At 39.9% G+C, this 16,589-nt stretch overlaps 1 protein-coding gene across 2 annotated transcripts in view; it reads right to left on the bottom strand.

Annotated features, from left to right (window-relative positions):
- Nucleotides 1-14,326, bottom strand: part of lrp5 (low density lipoprotein receptor-related protein 5) — a 95,589-nt gene extending 81,263 nt beyond the window's left edge. The window contains exon 1 of one of the 2 annotated variants that reach the window (XM_047389537.1): nucleotides 13,904-14,326. In XM_047389537.1, the coding sequence (XP_047245493.1) occupies nucleotides 13,904-13,961 (58 nt within the window). In that variant the 5' untranslated portion in view covers nucleotides 13,962-14,326. The remainder of the gene's footprint in view (nucleotides 1-13,903) is intronic. The other variant, XM_047389529.1, reaches the window with a different exon arrangement.
- Between the last annotated feature and the right edge of the window lie 2,263 nt (nucleotides 14,327-16,589).

The raw sequence follows: 16,589 nt of genomic DNA, 5'->3' as shown, positions 1-16,589 counted from the left end.
GGAAATGGGCTACAGCTGCCGCATTCCCCAGGTCAAGCCACTTTTGAACCAGAAACAGCGGCAGAAGCGCCTGACCTGGGCTACAGAGAAGCAGCACTGGACTGTTGATCAGTGGTCTAAAGTACTTTTTCGGATGAAAGCAAATTCTGCATGTCATTCGGAAATCAAGGTGCCAGAGTCTGGAGCAAGACTGGGGAGAAGGAAATGCCAAAATGCCAGAAGTCCAGTGTCAAGTACCCACAGTCAGTGATGGTCTGGGGTGCCTTGTCAGCTGCTGGTGTTGGTCCACTGTGTTTTATCAAGGGCAGGGTCAATGCAGCTAGCTATCAGGAGATTTTGGAGCACTTCATGCTTCCATCTGCTGAAAAGCTTTATGGAGATGAAGATTTCATTTTTCAGCACAACCTGGCACCTGCTCACAGTGCCAAAACCACTGGTAAATGGTTTACTGACCATGGTATCACTGTGCTCAATTGGCCTGCCAACTCTCCTGACCTGAACCCCATAGAGAATCTGTGGGATATTGTGAAGAGAAAGTTGAGAGACTCAAGACCCAACACTCTGGATGAGCTAAAGGCCGCTATCGAAGCATCCTGGGCCTCCATAAGACCTCAGCAGTGCCACAGGCTGATTGCCTCCATGCCACGCCGCATTGAAGCAGTCATTTCTGCAAAAGGATTCCCGACCAAGTATTGAGTGCACATGATTATTTGAAGGTTGACGTTTTTTGTATTAAAAACACTTTTCTTTTATTGGTCGGATGAAATATGCTAATTGTGTGAGATAGGAATTTTGGGTTTTCATGAGCTGTATGCCAAAATCATCCGTATTAAGACAATAAAAGACCTGAAATATTTCAGTTAGTGTGCAATGAATCTAAAATATATGAATGTTAAATTTTCATCATTACATTATGGAAAATAATGAACTTTATCACAATATGCTAATATTTTGAGAAGGACCTGTACATAAGCACTACCAGGTCACACTAACAACAATATTCTAGCATACGGATACTAGAACTGATGAAAGATGCCTTCAAGCTATTTTCATTGGTAATGAGGTATTTAAAAATGAAATCAGAAGCAGAAAAAAGTGCAAGAAGGTTTTCAGTTTTCAAAAAGAAACAATTTTCTATAGATGGAAATCTGGTGTTTATTCAGGTTGCAGTTCAAACAGGAAGAGAAACATGAGATGACAGAAAGGCTGAACGTTGTACAGCAAATGTGCTTTGTTGGATTCTTCTGCACCTAGGGCAGGGTTGCCCAAACCTTTTGACACGTGGGCCAAAGTCTTCAAGTAAAGATTAGTTGCAAGCAAAATACAAACAAACAAAAAAAAAAATCATAAAAAAACCTAATGTCACAAAAAAACTGAATTGTGATTTTTTTTTTTACCAGCTCAACAATAAACTAAGTTTGCAATCTTTAAATCGGATTTATTGTAGTAAAGAGATGTGTAGATCATTGTAGATCCAAAAGGTTTTGCGTGGTTGCCTGAATATAAACATGGTCCTCCACTGGTGTTTGGGTAGATGTCCCTTAATAAGTTGATATTTGACAACTCTTCTTGAAAAAATTTAAACTGGTTGGCCTCAAGCCACAGGTGCTGTATTTGAACATACAAATTTTGGCTCGATTTAATAATAAGTTTAGTCAATTCTCAGTAATAAGAGAAGGATTTGAGTCACTCTTTTGAGTCACATTTGTTGTATTTAGCCAAGTTTAACAAATTAATGAAAAACAGATTTGGATGCACCAACTTCTGCTATTCAATAAAGGTCACTGGATAGATGTGGTTCTGTTGACTATGTAGTGTTGTTATTATAAGACCAATACTGTGTGCTGTATCTAACAAGTTCTCCAGTACGATGATTTTAATTGGTTGGCAATGATATTGCCATAATTAAAAATAAAATGACTCCACCTTTACAAACTAGCCAAATTTGAATCATTCTTGAAGTGGAGTTGTTGTTTAAATATAATAGGAAAGCCTGTCCTACACCAATTCCTCTCTCACACAATACAAATCTCAACATTTTTCAAGTTTCTATTTATTTATCAATACATACAGTGAGGAAAATAAGTATTTGAACACCCTGTTCTCCCACTTAGAAATCATGGAGGGGTCTGAAATTTTCATCTTAGGTGCATGTCCACTGTGAAATAATTTTTTTCAAAAATCCGGAAATCGCAATGTATGATTTTTTAATAATTTATTTGTGTTACTGCTGCAAATAAGTATTTGAACACCTGCCAATCAGCAAAAATTATAGCAATCAAAGACCTGTTAGTCCGCCTCTAAAAAGTCCACCTCCGCTTATTATTCTAAATTTGAGGTTTGAGGTCGTTAGCTGCATAAAGACACCTGTCCACCCCACACAATCAGTAAGACTAACTACTAACATGGCTGAGACCAAAGAGCTGTCCAAAGACACCAGAGACAAAATTGTAGACCTCTACAAGGCTGGAATGGGCTACAGAGCAATTGCCAAGCAACTTGGTGAAAAAACATCAACTGTTGGAACAATTATTAGAAAATGGAAGATGCTAAACAAAACTATCAATCTCCCTCAGACTGGGGCTCCATGCAATATCTCATCTTGTGGCATATCAATGATCCTAAGAAAGGTGAGGAATCAGCCCAGAACTACACGGGAGGAGCTGGTCAATGACCTGAAGAGAGCTGGCACCAATGTTTCCAAGGTTACCGTGGGTAATACGCTAAGACGTCATAGTTTAAAGTCATGCATGGCACCAGTTCCCCTGCTTAAAACAGCACACGTCCAGGCCTGTCTTAAGTTTGCACATGACCATTTGGATGATTCAGAGAAGTCAAGGGAGAAAGCTCTGTGGTCAGATGAGACCAAAATAGAACGTTTTGGTCTTAATTCCACTCGCCGTGTTTGGAGGGCGAAGAATGATGAGTACCATCCCAAAAACACCATCCCTACCGTGAAGCATGGGGGTGGAAGCATCATGCTTTGGGGGTGTTTTTCTGCACATGGGACAGGACAACTGCACTGTATTAAGGAGAGAATGACCGCGGCCGTGTATTGCGAGATTTTGGGAAACAACCTCCTTCCCTCAGTTAGAGCATTGAAGATGGGTCGTGGCTGAGTCTTCCAACATGACAATAACCCGAAGCACACAGCCAGGATAACCAAGGAGTGGCTCAGTCAGAAGCATATCAAGGTTCTGAAGTGGCCTAGCCAGTCTCTAGACCTGCACCCTATAGAAAATCTTCGAAGGGATCTCAAACTCCGTGTTTCTCAGCAACGGCCCAGAAACCTGGCTGATCTGGAGAAGATCTGTGTGGAGGAATGGGCCAAAATCCCTGCTGCAGTTTGTGCAAACCTGGTGAAAAACTACAGGAAACGTTTGACCTCTGTAATTACAAACAAATGCTACTGTACCAAATATTAACATTGATTTTTCACAGGTGTTCAAATACTTATTTGCAGCAGTAACACACAAATAAATTAAAAAATCATACATTGTGATTTCTGGATTTTTCTTTTAGATTATGTCTCTCACAGTGGACATGCACCTAAGATGAAAATTTCAGACCCCTCCATGATTTCTAAGTGGGTAAAAGTTGTGTTTTTTTAAGCACCGACATGCTTCAAGGGGGACAATTATCACAGTTGCACAACACACCCTCCATTTCTGCTACCTGTATGACCCCCTCTCTTTTCCAATGGTTATGGTCAATCTGACAGAGAGAGGTATCCCAATCGTTGTGGTTTTTAGTATAACAATGGCCATCAGTGGGCTCTAGATGGACAAACTGTCTACTTTTAAGGCTAGGCTTAAAACTTAACTTTTTAATAAAGCTTATAGTTAGAGTGGTTTAGGTTATCCTGAGCTATTTCTGTAGTTATGCTGCTATAGGCTTAGGCTACTGGAGGACATCATGACCACTTTCACCCTCTTCGCTACATTCTCACACTACTCTCCAATTTTGCATTATTTGTTGTTATTTCAGCTTTTAACTTTATGTTCTCTATCTTTTCTCTTCCTAGAAGCTACACCTGGCCTGACTCTGTATCTACCTGTGATACCTTTCTGGAGAGGGGCATTGTCCAACCTTCTGCTGGCAACAACTTAATGCTCAACCTCTACCGAAGATCCACATGGCTCTGTCTTTCAGTTTTTAACCCTTTCTCTCTCCTAGATATAGCAATTGATTTATATTTTATAATTATAATATATTATATTATAATTATAGCTTTTACTGTAACTAATTATATGTGCTCTCTTTCAGACTCTAACCTTGAAAACTGGCTCAGAGTTTATCTGTTCTTTCTTTCTAGGTGAAATGCCTAAAGGAGCTACATCCATTAACATTGACTTTTCCTTCCCATAGAAAGTACTCCTGGATCAGTGCTTCTGTATTCTTTGTGTGTCTCTGCACTGTTCTCTCAAACCCCCAGTCAGTCAGTCGTGGTTCTGCTGAAGGTTTCTTCCTGTTAAAAGGGAGTTTTCCTCTCCACTGTCGCTACATGCATGCTCAGTATGAGGGATTGCTGCAAAGTCAACGCCAGTGACTGTCCACTGTCTCTACATGCTGATCTGGGAGGAGGGAATGCTGCAAGTCACTGACTGGATGCAATCTGCTGGGTTTCCTTAGATAGAAAAACTTTTATCCAATTTGAATAAATAACAATCTGACTGCACTGTTCAATGGTTAGGATTAATTGGAATGTATGTACCTGACTTTTGTGAAGTGCTTTGAGACGACATGTGTTGTGAATTGGCACTATATAAATAAATTGAATTGAACATGCTTGTGTTTACATAAAGAGTGATAAAGAAAGATTTGAGAGACACTAAATCTCATGTGTTTGGAAATTTATGAAACAAATGTGAAGGGAACAGTAAACCTGGTTAGCTTAGCATAATAGCACAATATCACAATAACTTTGCAGCTGAATGCATGTCTGATTTTACTTGCAGATGATATCTGTGTAGCTGGAGCAACAAGCAGGTGAATCGACCCAAATCACGCATAAACCGAAGAACAGACACGAGTTTGAAAAATCAGCAAATGAATACCCGCATTAATGACTTACGCATATAAAAACAGTCCAGTGGCTTTGATCAAGATTTGCAGATTTCCAACAACTGCAGAACGGTTTTATTTATCAGACACACTCCTGTAAAGGAATCAGATTTAATTGTCAAAAAATGCAACCTAACCCAGGGTTCTCGCCAGTGCATTTCAGCATAGCAGGCCGCTACGCTGAAAGTTGATGCCGCTATGCTGAAATTAGGCCGATACGTTAATTTTTTATGAGCGTATCGGCCCTCTGACTGACATCTGGGCTTCCTCCATGTGGTTTTGATGTTGACTATAGCGCATGTGCTGAGTCTGTTCCCACTTCCTTTCACCCTATGACCCTCTGCAACCACTAACGGTAAAGCTTTCTAAATGTCAGCTTCAAAGGGTGGGTATAAGCGGCGTTGCGTGCCCACCCCCATTCAAAATATTTTCTCGCACCCCCCGCCACGCTCATAAAAATTCCTGGTGAGAACCCTGAAACCCAAAATTATTCATACCCCATACATAATCTTTGGTGATGGCTTGAAACCTTTTAGGGTGGAAGGCCTCCTTGGCATCGCCCTAATGCTTAGCTCCATCCAAAGATGGAGCACAGATGGATTTCTATCAGATTTCGGACTCTTGCTGGGCTTCTCCAAAATGGTATTACTTCCAGTCAGAAGAAACATATGGATCACATGAAAGAGTTAGTTTAAATCTAAATCTGCTAGGGATAGAAATATTTTTCTGCTCAATTATATTTTCCATGGATTAAAGTTTTGGATTATAAAACAGGTTCGGATTGACAGACCTGATGCACTCAGGCACAACAAATACTGAGTTTTAGGATATTCTCTCTCAGCACACTTGTTGGAGTCTCCAGCACAAACTGAGAATAAAACACCCCTTTAACAACTTGTCTCTGGACAAAAGGTATGCAAGTCCAAGAAAACTGTTAGCTTTTTAATCAAAAGAAAATGTCTCAATGAGATCTTCTAATGTAAACATTTAAAGTTCCTTTGCTATAATACAAAAGACAATCTTAGTTATCATTTGTGAAATTGAAGTCATGATCTGCAGTCACGATACTCCTATTGTGTACAGTAACACTGTGATAACAATAAATTTGGGTGCCGGCCTACTATGGGATGAGAAACGACTATGATCTAGTGATATGATACAAAGCAATGACAAAAGCAGAAGCAGTCTAAGCAACAGAAACTCAGCCATGAAGTGGTAGACCACATAAAACCACAGAGTATGGTCAGAGAATTTGAAGCATAAAGTGCAGACATGTCGCCAACCCTCTAGTCAGTAGCTACCAGCCTCCAAACTTCCTTTGGCCTTGAGATTAACTCAAGAACAATGTGCAGAAAGCTTAATGGAATGGGTTTCTATGAGGGCTGCAACTAACGATTATTTCGCTAATTGATTCATCTGCAGACTATTTTTTCGATTAACCGATAAATAATTGGACAGAAAAAGGTGCTGTAAAAATTAAGACTTTTTACAGAATTTGAACTAGTTGAAGAAGAGTTCTGGATAGAGAATATTAGAACATTTTTAATATTAAATGCAAAATGTAGATATATTTTGTACAGTTTGGCCTAATTACTGCTCTGAGTAGGTTATTCTTTTAGCAAATGGTTTTATACTCTTTATACTCCAGTTAATGATTATTCAATTACTGAATTAGTTGACAATTATTTCAATAATCAATTAATTATGATTGATCCAATGAATTGTTTCAGCCCTAGTTTCTATGGCATAGCAGCTGCATCCATACCTTACATTACTAAGGGCAATGCAACTGTTGGATGTAGTATTCTAGAGTAGTGGAGACGTTGTTTTTGGAGTGATGAATGATGCCTCTCTGGCAATCCAGTGGACAATGCTGGATTTGGCAGTTGCCTGAAGAATGACGCTTGTCTGACTACATTGTGTAGTCAGACTACACATGTAAAGCTTGTTGCAGAGGGAAGAATATAGTGTGGGACTATTTCTCGGGAGTTTAAAATGCTTTAAGTTCCAGTGAAAGAAACTCCAAAAAATTCCATTTACAAAAAAATTTTGGCCATTTTCATGCTCCCAATTTCATTGGATCTGTTTGCGGATGGGCCCTTCTTGTTCCAACATGACTGTGTATCAGTGCAAAAAGCAAGGTCCCCAACAGACACAGGTGAGCGAGTCTGAAGTGGAAGAACGTGACTGCTTTGCACAGAGTCCTAACCTCAACCCAATAGAACACCTTTAGGTTTAACTAGAGCAGATATGGTGAGCCAGGCCTTCTTATCCAGGGTTTGACTCCACAAATGTTCTTCTGGAAGAATGGTCAAACACTCCCATAAGAACACTCCTAAACCTTGTAGTAAGCTCTGCCAGAAGACACAAGGCTGCAGACAAGCAAACACTTTAAGCAATGTAATGTATGTCTGGCTACAGTACAGTAAATATTAAGAACAGTTAATGAAGATTTTCTTCAAAAACACATTTTAAATGACAGGTTCTCAGCAAATAGTCATCCACATGACACAATTCTTTGTAAATAACCTCAGTGCATTGTTGCATAGATGTAGTACCGTCAAGTCATTACACAGAAGTTGGCAAATTTCATTCATTTTTCTTCACAATTTGTAGGTTTGTATAATATCCCTGCCGGGTGAAAACCCCACAGAGGTTTTATTTCCAAGGAAAGGAGTTTCCCCTTGTGATTCAGTCAGCTAAATGGTTCTTCATGTTCTCCCCTTTTGGACAGATCAGAATCAGAAAAGCTTTATTGCCAAGTACGTTTTTGGACATACAAGGAATTTGTTTTGGCGTAGTCGGTGCAATACAATACAAATTAAACAGTATAAACATATCTACAATATAATATAAATATATGTGCACAGTTTTAAGTGATGAGAGGTTTACCAGTTTTCTTTAGAGTTGATCACGGACACGTGATCCCCCCCCTCGTTTACCTTCAGACCTGACCCATACTCAACCAGTGGAGATAAGAAATCAACGTCAAAGTAATTTTGTTCTTTTTTATATTAAATTGGATAGGTGTATTTAGAGGTCTGGGCAGGGTCAGGCATAGTTAAGGTGATTTAGAATCACCAGTAGTTAATCCAAGGTATTAACTTGTTCCATGCAATAGTGATTGAAGTGTTTAATGCTGAGCTGTTTTGATTTGCTGTGCAGCTGAATTGAGCGGATGCCATCAGCAAGGTGCATGTTTTGTCTGGCTAAACTCAAATCAGCCAGGAGTTAGAAGTTGGACTTTTAATGTTTTTCCATTCAATGCAACTGCGGTCTGGGCCTTGTTAGTTAGGTGACGATTTTTGGACCAGAATGGTGGTATATCAGGGCTATATGGCTTCAATAAATCTTCACATATATATTTAAGAGAAGCATTTGTGTTTATTTCGTGCAGGAGTGATTTATCTGTCAAAATAAGGTTGAAGTTCCCCCACCTTTGGTGAAGCAGTTGAATAAACAGTGACATTTAGTGGTTTTGGTTAATAATGATCAATTGCTAATGATAAATAACTAATTGTAATTCTTAAGAGCTTTGAGCCCATAATCACAACACCAGAGGACATGTTAAGAAATTATTTTCCTGATTTATGATTTTTAATTATAATTGTTGATAAATATTCATTAATCAATAATTATAATCCTCACAGTGAAGTAGAACAAAATGAGAGGAACCACTTAATGGCCTTTAGATGGCATGTTGGGGGAGGGGGTAATGTTAGGGTTAGGGTTAGCTGAAAGGAAGGAAGTGATTTTCTTCACGCTTTTCCAGTTGGGACAAGTAAATGTGTGAGCATATCTCTGTTTATGTGTGATCTGAACCCATAGAAATCAAAGCAGACAGCCAAAGGCTTTCCTTCTGTGTTCTGACCGTCTGCGTTACCTTACATGTGTACGTGGCTGACCATCTGTGATTATCTTCCTTCTGACTCATATGTTTACCTCTTGTTTAGGTTATGTCTGCCTTGTCCTTAACTCTTCCCAGAAGATTTATTATCCTCATTTTTTCTTTGTAGTCACTTTTTGAAACCGATGCACTTACAGAACAAAAATCCAGTTTGGACCGTTTCGGTAATGATCTACAAGGTGTTTTCCTTTGTTAATTAACCATTTATTATTCTTAAGATTATATGATACAGTTGAAGCAACTGGAAATCTGTAATAAGTAAATACAACTACTAAAGAAAGTTTTGGTGAGAAGTGAATCAATACACTTGGCTGGGTTTTAACCATTGCTATAACAAACTAAACTTGACTGCATTTATAACTAGGATCGAACTGAAAGGTGTGTAAATGAACTTGAATCTGTTTATATGATTAGATTCGTTTGACTATATATTTCTGTTTAAAATACATTTTCTGTACAAAAGTATAAAATCTCATTTAAAATAAATCTCATTTTATTCCTATAATTTATCTATAAAGTCATAAACTAACAGCTTGCATTATTGTGGTTCATTGAGTTTAGTGAAAATTTGACAAAGGGCATGTGCTTTGCTGCTTAAATATGGAGAACAATTCAAATCAAATTCCGATAGGTTCAAACTCCATCAAGGAAGCTGCCTTGCAGAATTAATTTTGTGGTTGGTTATTAACTTAATTTTATTGTTGAAGTGCTTGGAGAGAAATTGAAAATCGATCACATTGGAATAAGCTTCCCAAGCCTCAACAAAAAGCAGGAAAAGCCAATCGGTTTAGTTTTAGTCGACATGTTCTAGAATTATATTGTTTGTATCTTGTACAAGCACAGGTTTCACACAAAGGTTTGAAAAGCTATTTGTAAAACAGGATAATCAATGGCAACAATGTCAGTCACTCTTCATCGGAAGACAGGATTATTCACTCAACGGCCACTTTATTAGGTACACCTTGTTAGTACCGGGTTGGACCCCCTTTTGCCTTCAGGACTACCTTAATCCTTCGTGGCATAGATTCAACAAGATACTGGAAACATTCCTTTAAGAGTTTGGTCCATATTGACATGATAGCATCACACAGATGCTGCAGATTTGTCAGCTGCACATCCATGATGCAAATCTCCTATTCCACCACATCCCAAAGGTGCTCTATTAGATTGAGATCTGGTGACAGTGGAGGGCAACCAGTCTGGGATGATTCGTGCTTTATGACATGGCACGTTATCCTGCTGGAGGTAACCATCAGAAGATGGGTACACTGTGGTCATAAAGGGATGGACATGGTCAGCAACAATATTCAGGTAGGCTGTGGCGTTCACACGATGCTCAATTGGTACTAAGGGGCCCAAAGTGTGCCAAGAAAATATCCCCCACACCATTACACCACCACCACCAGCCTGAACCATTGATACAAGGCAGGATGGATCCATGCTTGCATGTTGTTGATGCCAAATTCTGACACTGAATGTCGCAGCAGAAATTGAGACTCATCAGACCAGACAACGTTTTTCCAATCTTCTATTGTCCAATTTTGGTGAGCCTGACAGGAGTGGCACCCGGTGTGGTCTTCTGCTGCTGTAGCCCATCAGCCTCAAAGTTCGAAATGTTGTGCGTTCAGAGATGCTCTTCTACATGCCTTGGTTGTAACGAGTGGTTATTTGAGTTACTGTTGCCTTTCTATCAGCTCGAACAAGTCTGGCCATTCTCCTCTGACCTCTCCATCAACAAGGCATTTGCGCCCACAGAACTGCCACTCACTGGATATTTTTCTCTTTTTCTGACCATTCTCTGTAAAGCCTAGAGATGGTAGTGCGTGAAAATCCCAGTAGATCAGCAGTTTCTGAAATACTAAGACCAGCCCGTCTGGCACCAACAACCACGCTATGTTCAAAGTCACTTAAATCACCTTTCTTCCCCATTCTGATGCTCTGAACTGCAGCAGATCGTCTTGACCATGCCTAAATGCATTGAGTTGCTGCCATGTGATTGGCTGATTAGAAATTTGTGTTAACAAGTAGTTGGACAGGTGTACCTAATAAAGTGGCCGGTGAGTGTATATTTCAGTTTAACTGAAAAATTTGACTAGTTTCATTGGTCTATGAGATTGGGCTGTTTTTTTGTTTTGTTGTTGGATAGGATGTAATTTACATAAACATACATAAATAAGGGTAGATTGTCATATGAAGTCATGCATAATATTTTCCAAATGCAACACACACAAACGCTGCATGTGTTTGTCATGTCTAAAATCCCCGGTAGAACTGCTTGTCAATGTGGTGCATCTTAAAGATAGTTTGCTAAATCAACCAAATAATTTAATAAGAGACGCATCATCCAACACAGCATGTTACTTCAATTTACACTTATGCATTGAAGCTGCAGACTGTCTACCATTTGCATCAAAAATGTACAAGAGTATGCTGAAACTAACAGAATTTAACATCAAACACATCAATATACATTTACAGTGCCTTGCGAAAGTATTTGGCCCACTTGAACTTTTCAACCTTTTGCCACATTTCAGGCTTCAAACATAAAAATATAAAATTCAATTTTTTTGTGAAGAATCAACAACAAGTGGGACACAATTGTGAAGTGGAATTTAATATACAGGACATGAAAAAGAGAGAGAATAGAATGCTCACATAAACAACTTAAATCTATTTTAGATAGAGGAACTTGGAGGAAGTTTATTGTAATTTCAGATAGTGTAAAAGCACAGAGTCACTCAACAAACTTTGACCACATTTCACCAGTCAACTACAGTGCAGGTACTCGGCCCCCTTGAACTGGTCAACCTCTTGCCACATTTCAGGCTTCAAACATAACAATATAAAATTCAATTTTTTTGTGAAGAATCAACAACAAGTGGGACACAATCGTGAAGTGGAATGAAATTTATTGGATGTGTCAAATGTTTTTAACAAATAAAAAACTGAAACGTGGGGTGTACAATATTATTCGGTCCCTTTACTATCAGTGCAGCAAACTCACTCCAGAAGTTCAGTGAGGATCTCTGAATGATCCAATGTTGTCCCAAATGACTGATGATGATAAACAGAATCCACCTGTGTGTAATCAAGTCTCCGTATAAATACACCTGCTCTGTGATAGTCTCAGGGTTCTCTTCAAAGCGCAGAGAGCATCATGAAGACCAAGGGACACACCAGGCAGGTCCGAGATACTGTTGTGGAGATGTTTAAAGCCGGATTTGGATACAAAGAGATTTCCCAAGCTTTAAAAATCCCAAGGAGCACTGTGCAAGCAATCATATTGAAAAGGAAGGAGTTTCAGACCACTGTAAATCTCCCAAGACCCGGCCGTCCCTCTAAACTCTCATCTTGAACAAGGAGAAGACTGATCAGAGATGCAGCCAAGAGGCCCATGATCAGTCTGGATGAACTGCAGAGATCTACAGCTGAGGTGGGAGAGTCTGTCCATAGGACAACAATCAGTTGTACACTGCACAAATCTGGCCTTTATGGAAGAGTGACAAGAAGAAAGCCATTTCTCAAAGATATCCATAAAAAGTCTCGTTTAAAGTTTGCCACAAGCCACCTGGGAGACACACCAAACATGTGGAAGAAGGTGCTCTGGTCAGATGATGCCAAAATTGAACTGTTTGGCCACAATGCAAAACGATATGTTTGGCGTAAAAGCAACATAGCTCATCACCCTGAACACACCATCCCCACTGTCAAACATGGTGGTGGCAGCATCATGGTTTGGGCCTGCTTTTCATCAGCAGGGACAGGGAAGATGGTCAAAATTAATGGGAAGATGGACAGGGCCAAATACAGGACCATTCTGGAAGAAAACCTGTTGGAGTCTGCAAAAGATCTGAGACTGGGACGGGGATTTATCTTCCAACAAGACAATGATCCAAAACATAAAGCCAAATCTGCAATGGAATGGTTCACAGATAAACGTATCCAGGTGTTGGAATGGCCAAGTCAAAGTCCAGACCTGAATCCAATCGAGAATCTGTGGAAAGAGCTGAAGACTGCTGTTCACGAACGCTCTACATCCAACCTCACTGAGCTCGAGCTGTTTTGCAAGGAAGAATGGGCAAGAATTTCATACCCCAAGCGACTTGCAGTTGTAATTGCAGCAAAGGGTGGCGCTACAAAGTATTAATGCAAGGGGGCCGAATAATATTGCACACCCCACTTTTCAGTTTTTTATTTGTTAAACAAGTTTGACACATCCAATAAATTTCATTCCACTTCACGATTGTGTCCCACTTGTTGATTCTTCACAAAAATTTGAATTTTATATCTTTATGTTTGAAGCCTGAAATGTGGCAAGAGGTTGAAAAGTTCAAGGGGGCCGAATATTTTCGCAAGGCACTGGTAAGTTGGACACAAAAGTGTCTTAAATCTAATCTGGAGAACCGCAAATCAGACGAAGTCGAAGAATGGATAATAAAGGAACGGATCCTGAGGGGATAACTTTGCTGAGGTTAACGGCGTTTTCTTTCCCAAATAAACACGCCGAGCTCTTTTCATCATTAACGCAGAAAAGCTGCCTGACACCCGACACCGAGCAGCAATGGCTGGAAGCTGAGAGGCCCGAGAAAACAGCCAGGGTGCCTATTAACTTTCTATTCACCCAGACACTGAAAGTCTTAAACCGACCGCACCAAGTACTAGGGCAGTTTAGCCCCACAGAAACACTACGCTCCAGTGTGTGAAAAACACCAAAATAAAGTTGGAGAGTATCGTTGGAACTACAGTGGCCCACCTTGTGCTATACCCTTGGGACACGAAAGCCTCAACTTTCTTACAAGGTACGGCTGTGGACGGACGGCCGTGAATCAGTTAAGGGGACACTGCAGAAGAACAGAGCGCAAGACAACCCAACTACAACGTTCTGAAACACAACCCCGGTTCAACAAAAAAAAAGACAAGAACTCTACGTACCATCAACCGCAATCAGCAAGCAACTCCACAGCAGCAGCTCTGCCAGCAGACCACCCATTTCAAGTCCTCTCCGCTTTAAATCCAGAATTCCCACTCCATTTTAAGATGGGTTCTCTTGAAGTTGGAAAGAGGTCCGTTTATCCTTAGGGGACAGTTAGCTAGGAGGAATGCTACTTCTGTCAGCGCACGGTGGTTCCTACAGAGTCTACTTTTTCCACTGATAATAACGCTCGCGTTTCTTTATACTTTGGACTGTCGAGCTCGCGCACGGAAAAAAAGGCAGGCCTTGTGGGCGGACGTCTTACTGCGTCACTCAGTTCGAGGCGGCAACATTTTATCACAAGTCTTACTTACGTGTTACTGGTGTGTTATGTACCCTACATGGTTTAGAGAATTTAGGTTGCATTTAGGAGTAAATAATCATAAGAGTAACTTTTCAATTGACGTAAATTTTACTTTGAGACCCACTTCCACATAATCTCATCACTTAAAAGTCACCCAGCTATGGAGGACCGATCCTGACAAAATTAAAAATAAAAGCAGAAATATATATATTTTCTTTTTCCTTTTTCTTACACATGCGTTTTCATCAATAAATGTAAATGTTTTGTTTTTCCTTTTCCTTACACATGTGTTTTCATCAAGAAATGTAAATGTTTTGTTTTTCCTTTACACATGCGTTTTCATCAAGAAATGTAAATGTTTTCTTTTTCCTTTTCCTTACACATGCCTTTGTTCTTTTTACATTTCCTCATCTCTCTTTTTCCTTTACCGTATGCATTTCTGCTTCATTATGCAAATGAGGAGGGCTGCCTTCTTCTCTCCAGCTCCTCTCCTATTGGTCAATATACAGGAAGGAGGAGGCCGAGGGTGTGTCCCAATTCAGGGGCTGGATCCTTCCAAGTGCGTACTAGTGGGCTGATTACATCACAGCGCGCGTATGGTCTGTCACATGCTGCCGACAAAAGTGTCCTTCTTTGGCCCGATTTGAAGGATGAGTTGTGAGTATCCTTCGCGGTCCATCTTTTCCCATGATTCATTGCGTGTCGAAGCGGTTTGGTCAAACAGGGGCAGCCATGGCGGGCCACAGTGGCAAAAGCTGTGAGTAAACTGTGAAAAATTACACTTTCTGTGACACAAATGAACTTTTACAATGTTTTTAGTGCGGGAATATAACTGTGTAGACGTGAAAAATCTGCTTGATTTATCAAGACATCGCTTAATTTCAAACGTGCTCCGATGTGTTCTGAGTTTTCCACTCCCACCGTAGTAACTGCCGGCTTGCTTCGCCAGCCCTACCTGCGGTGGGCGAGCTAGCCCGGTAGAGATCTGACCGGACTGTCGGCACTGAGCTCCTGCTACCAGTCATCACAGTGAATGTTAAACACAAGTGATTTCTAACAGTTTATGTTAGTATTATTTTAATGTATTGTGTCATTTGTTCATGTAAGTGGATTTGACATTACAGGTGATATTAAAGTTAACCTGAATAAATGGACAATTTTATGTAATCTTACCGTATCGCTGGAGAGTGTGATTGAGAATAAATAAGCTTTTAAATATTCATTTTTGATGAATAAATGTGCTATATGTGTTTTTAAAAGTATATTTATAATTCAGCTAGCATTATAATTCGTGATTCCAGGAACAGCTGAAGAGAAATACATTTCAAATGCAAGCAAATCTCAGTAAAGAAGTGAAAAGTTTGAAAGAGCTTGTTTTAGGCATTTGCATAGAAATATTTTAATATGTTCTGCAAATTAAGACAAATGGAAAATTTAAAAAGGCTATTTTACACTGATGTTAAGCAAGATGTTTTTTGTTTTTGTTGTTTAGGGACAAAGGAGCAGACGGGCCAGTTTATTAAGCTCAGGGATGAGAATGACCACCTTTTTACTGGAGCTAAAAACTCAGCCACCGTGGCTTGGAGGTACAATAACAACATTCTTTGCAGTCAGTTTCTGTCCAGTTTCAAAAACTCCTATGAAAGTTAATTTCATAAATATCCATCCAGTGATTAACATACTTCTTTTGGTTTTCCCTCTTTCCTTTTGTTTGTTTAGGACAGTTCTGGAGAAAATGGGCCAACAGGGGAAGGTCACCCTTTGCAGGCCAAAAAAAAAGTGGGACAATATGAAAAGGAAATATAAAGTATGTTCAGAAGTTCTTCTAACTTTAGGATTGTAAGTATCCAGGGTCAGGAGAGGGAGACAGTGAAAAGCCCACTGCTGCTACTTGGCCCTGGTTTGTCCTTATGGATGAGGTGGTGGAGCAGAGGCCTTCCACAACACCTCCTGTTCTAATTGCCTCCATCCCTGAGGACACTCCAGGGCCAAGCTGAGCGGTGGGCAACCAGACGGAGAAGGAAGACAGTGAGCCAGCAGGAAGGGGTTCAGAAAAGAAAGAGGGACAGAGATGATGGATTTGATCAGGGAGGACATGAGGGCACAGAGAGAAGCAGAGGAGAAGAGGGCACAGAGAATGGACAGACTGTTTTTCCATCTTAGAAATAATGGTCCCGAAATAAGGTGCTATATAAGAAATAATATTAAGTTTTGTTCAGATAGTTTCTTAAAGTTTTAAGCTGTTCTAATAAATTTCAATATTGTTTTTGTCACCAATGTATTTTATTTCCATTTGACCTAACAATACATCAACTTCATTTAAATTTCTAAACACAGTTTAT

This window comes from Girardinichthys multiradiatus, chromosome 2, assembly GCF_021462225.1.
Source record: "Girardinichthys multiradiatus isolate DD_20200921_A chromosome 2, DD_fGirMul_XY1, whole genome shotgun sequence".
NCBI classification, from domain to species: domain Eukaryota; kingdom Metazoa; phylum Chordata; class Actinopteri; order Cyprinodontiformes; family Goodeidae; genus Girardinichthys; species Girardinichthys multiradiatus.
The sequence above is the reverse complement of the archived record's forward strand: the minus strand, read 5'-3'. Positions and strand labels throughout refer to the sequence as shown.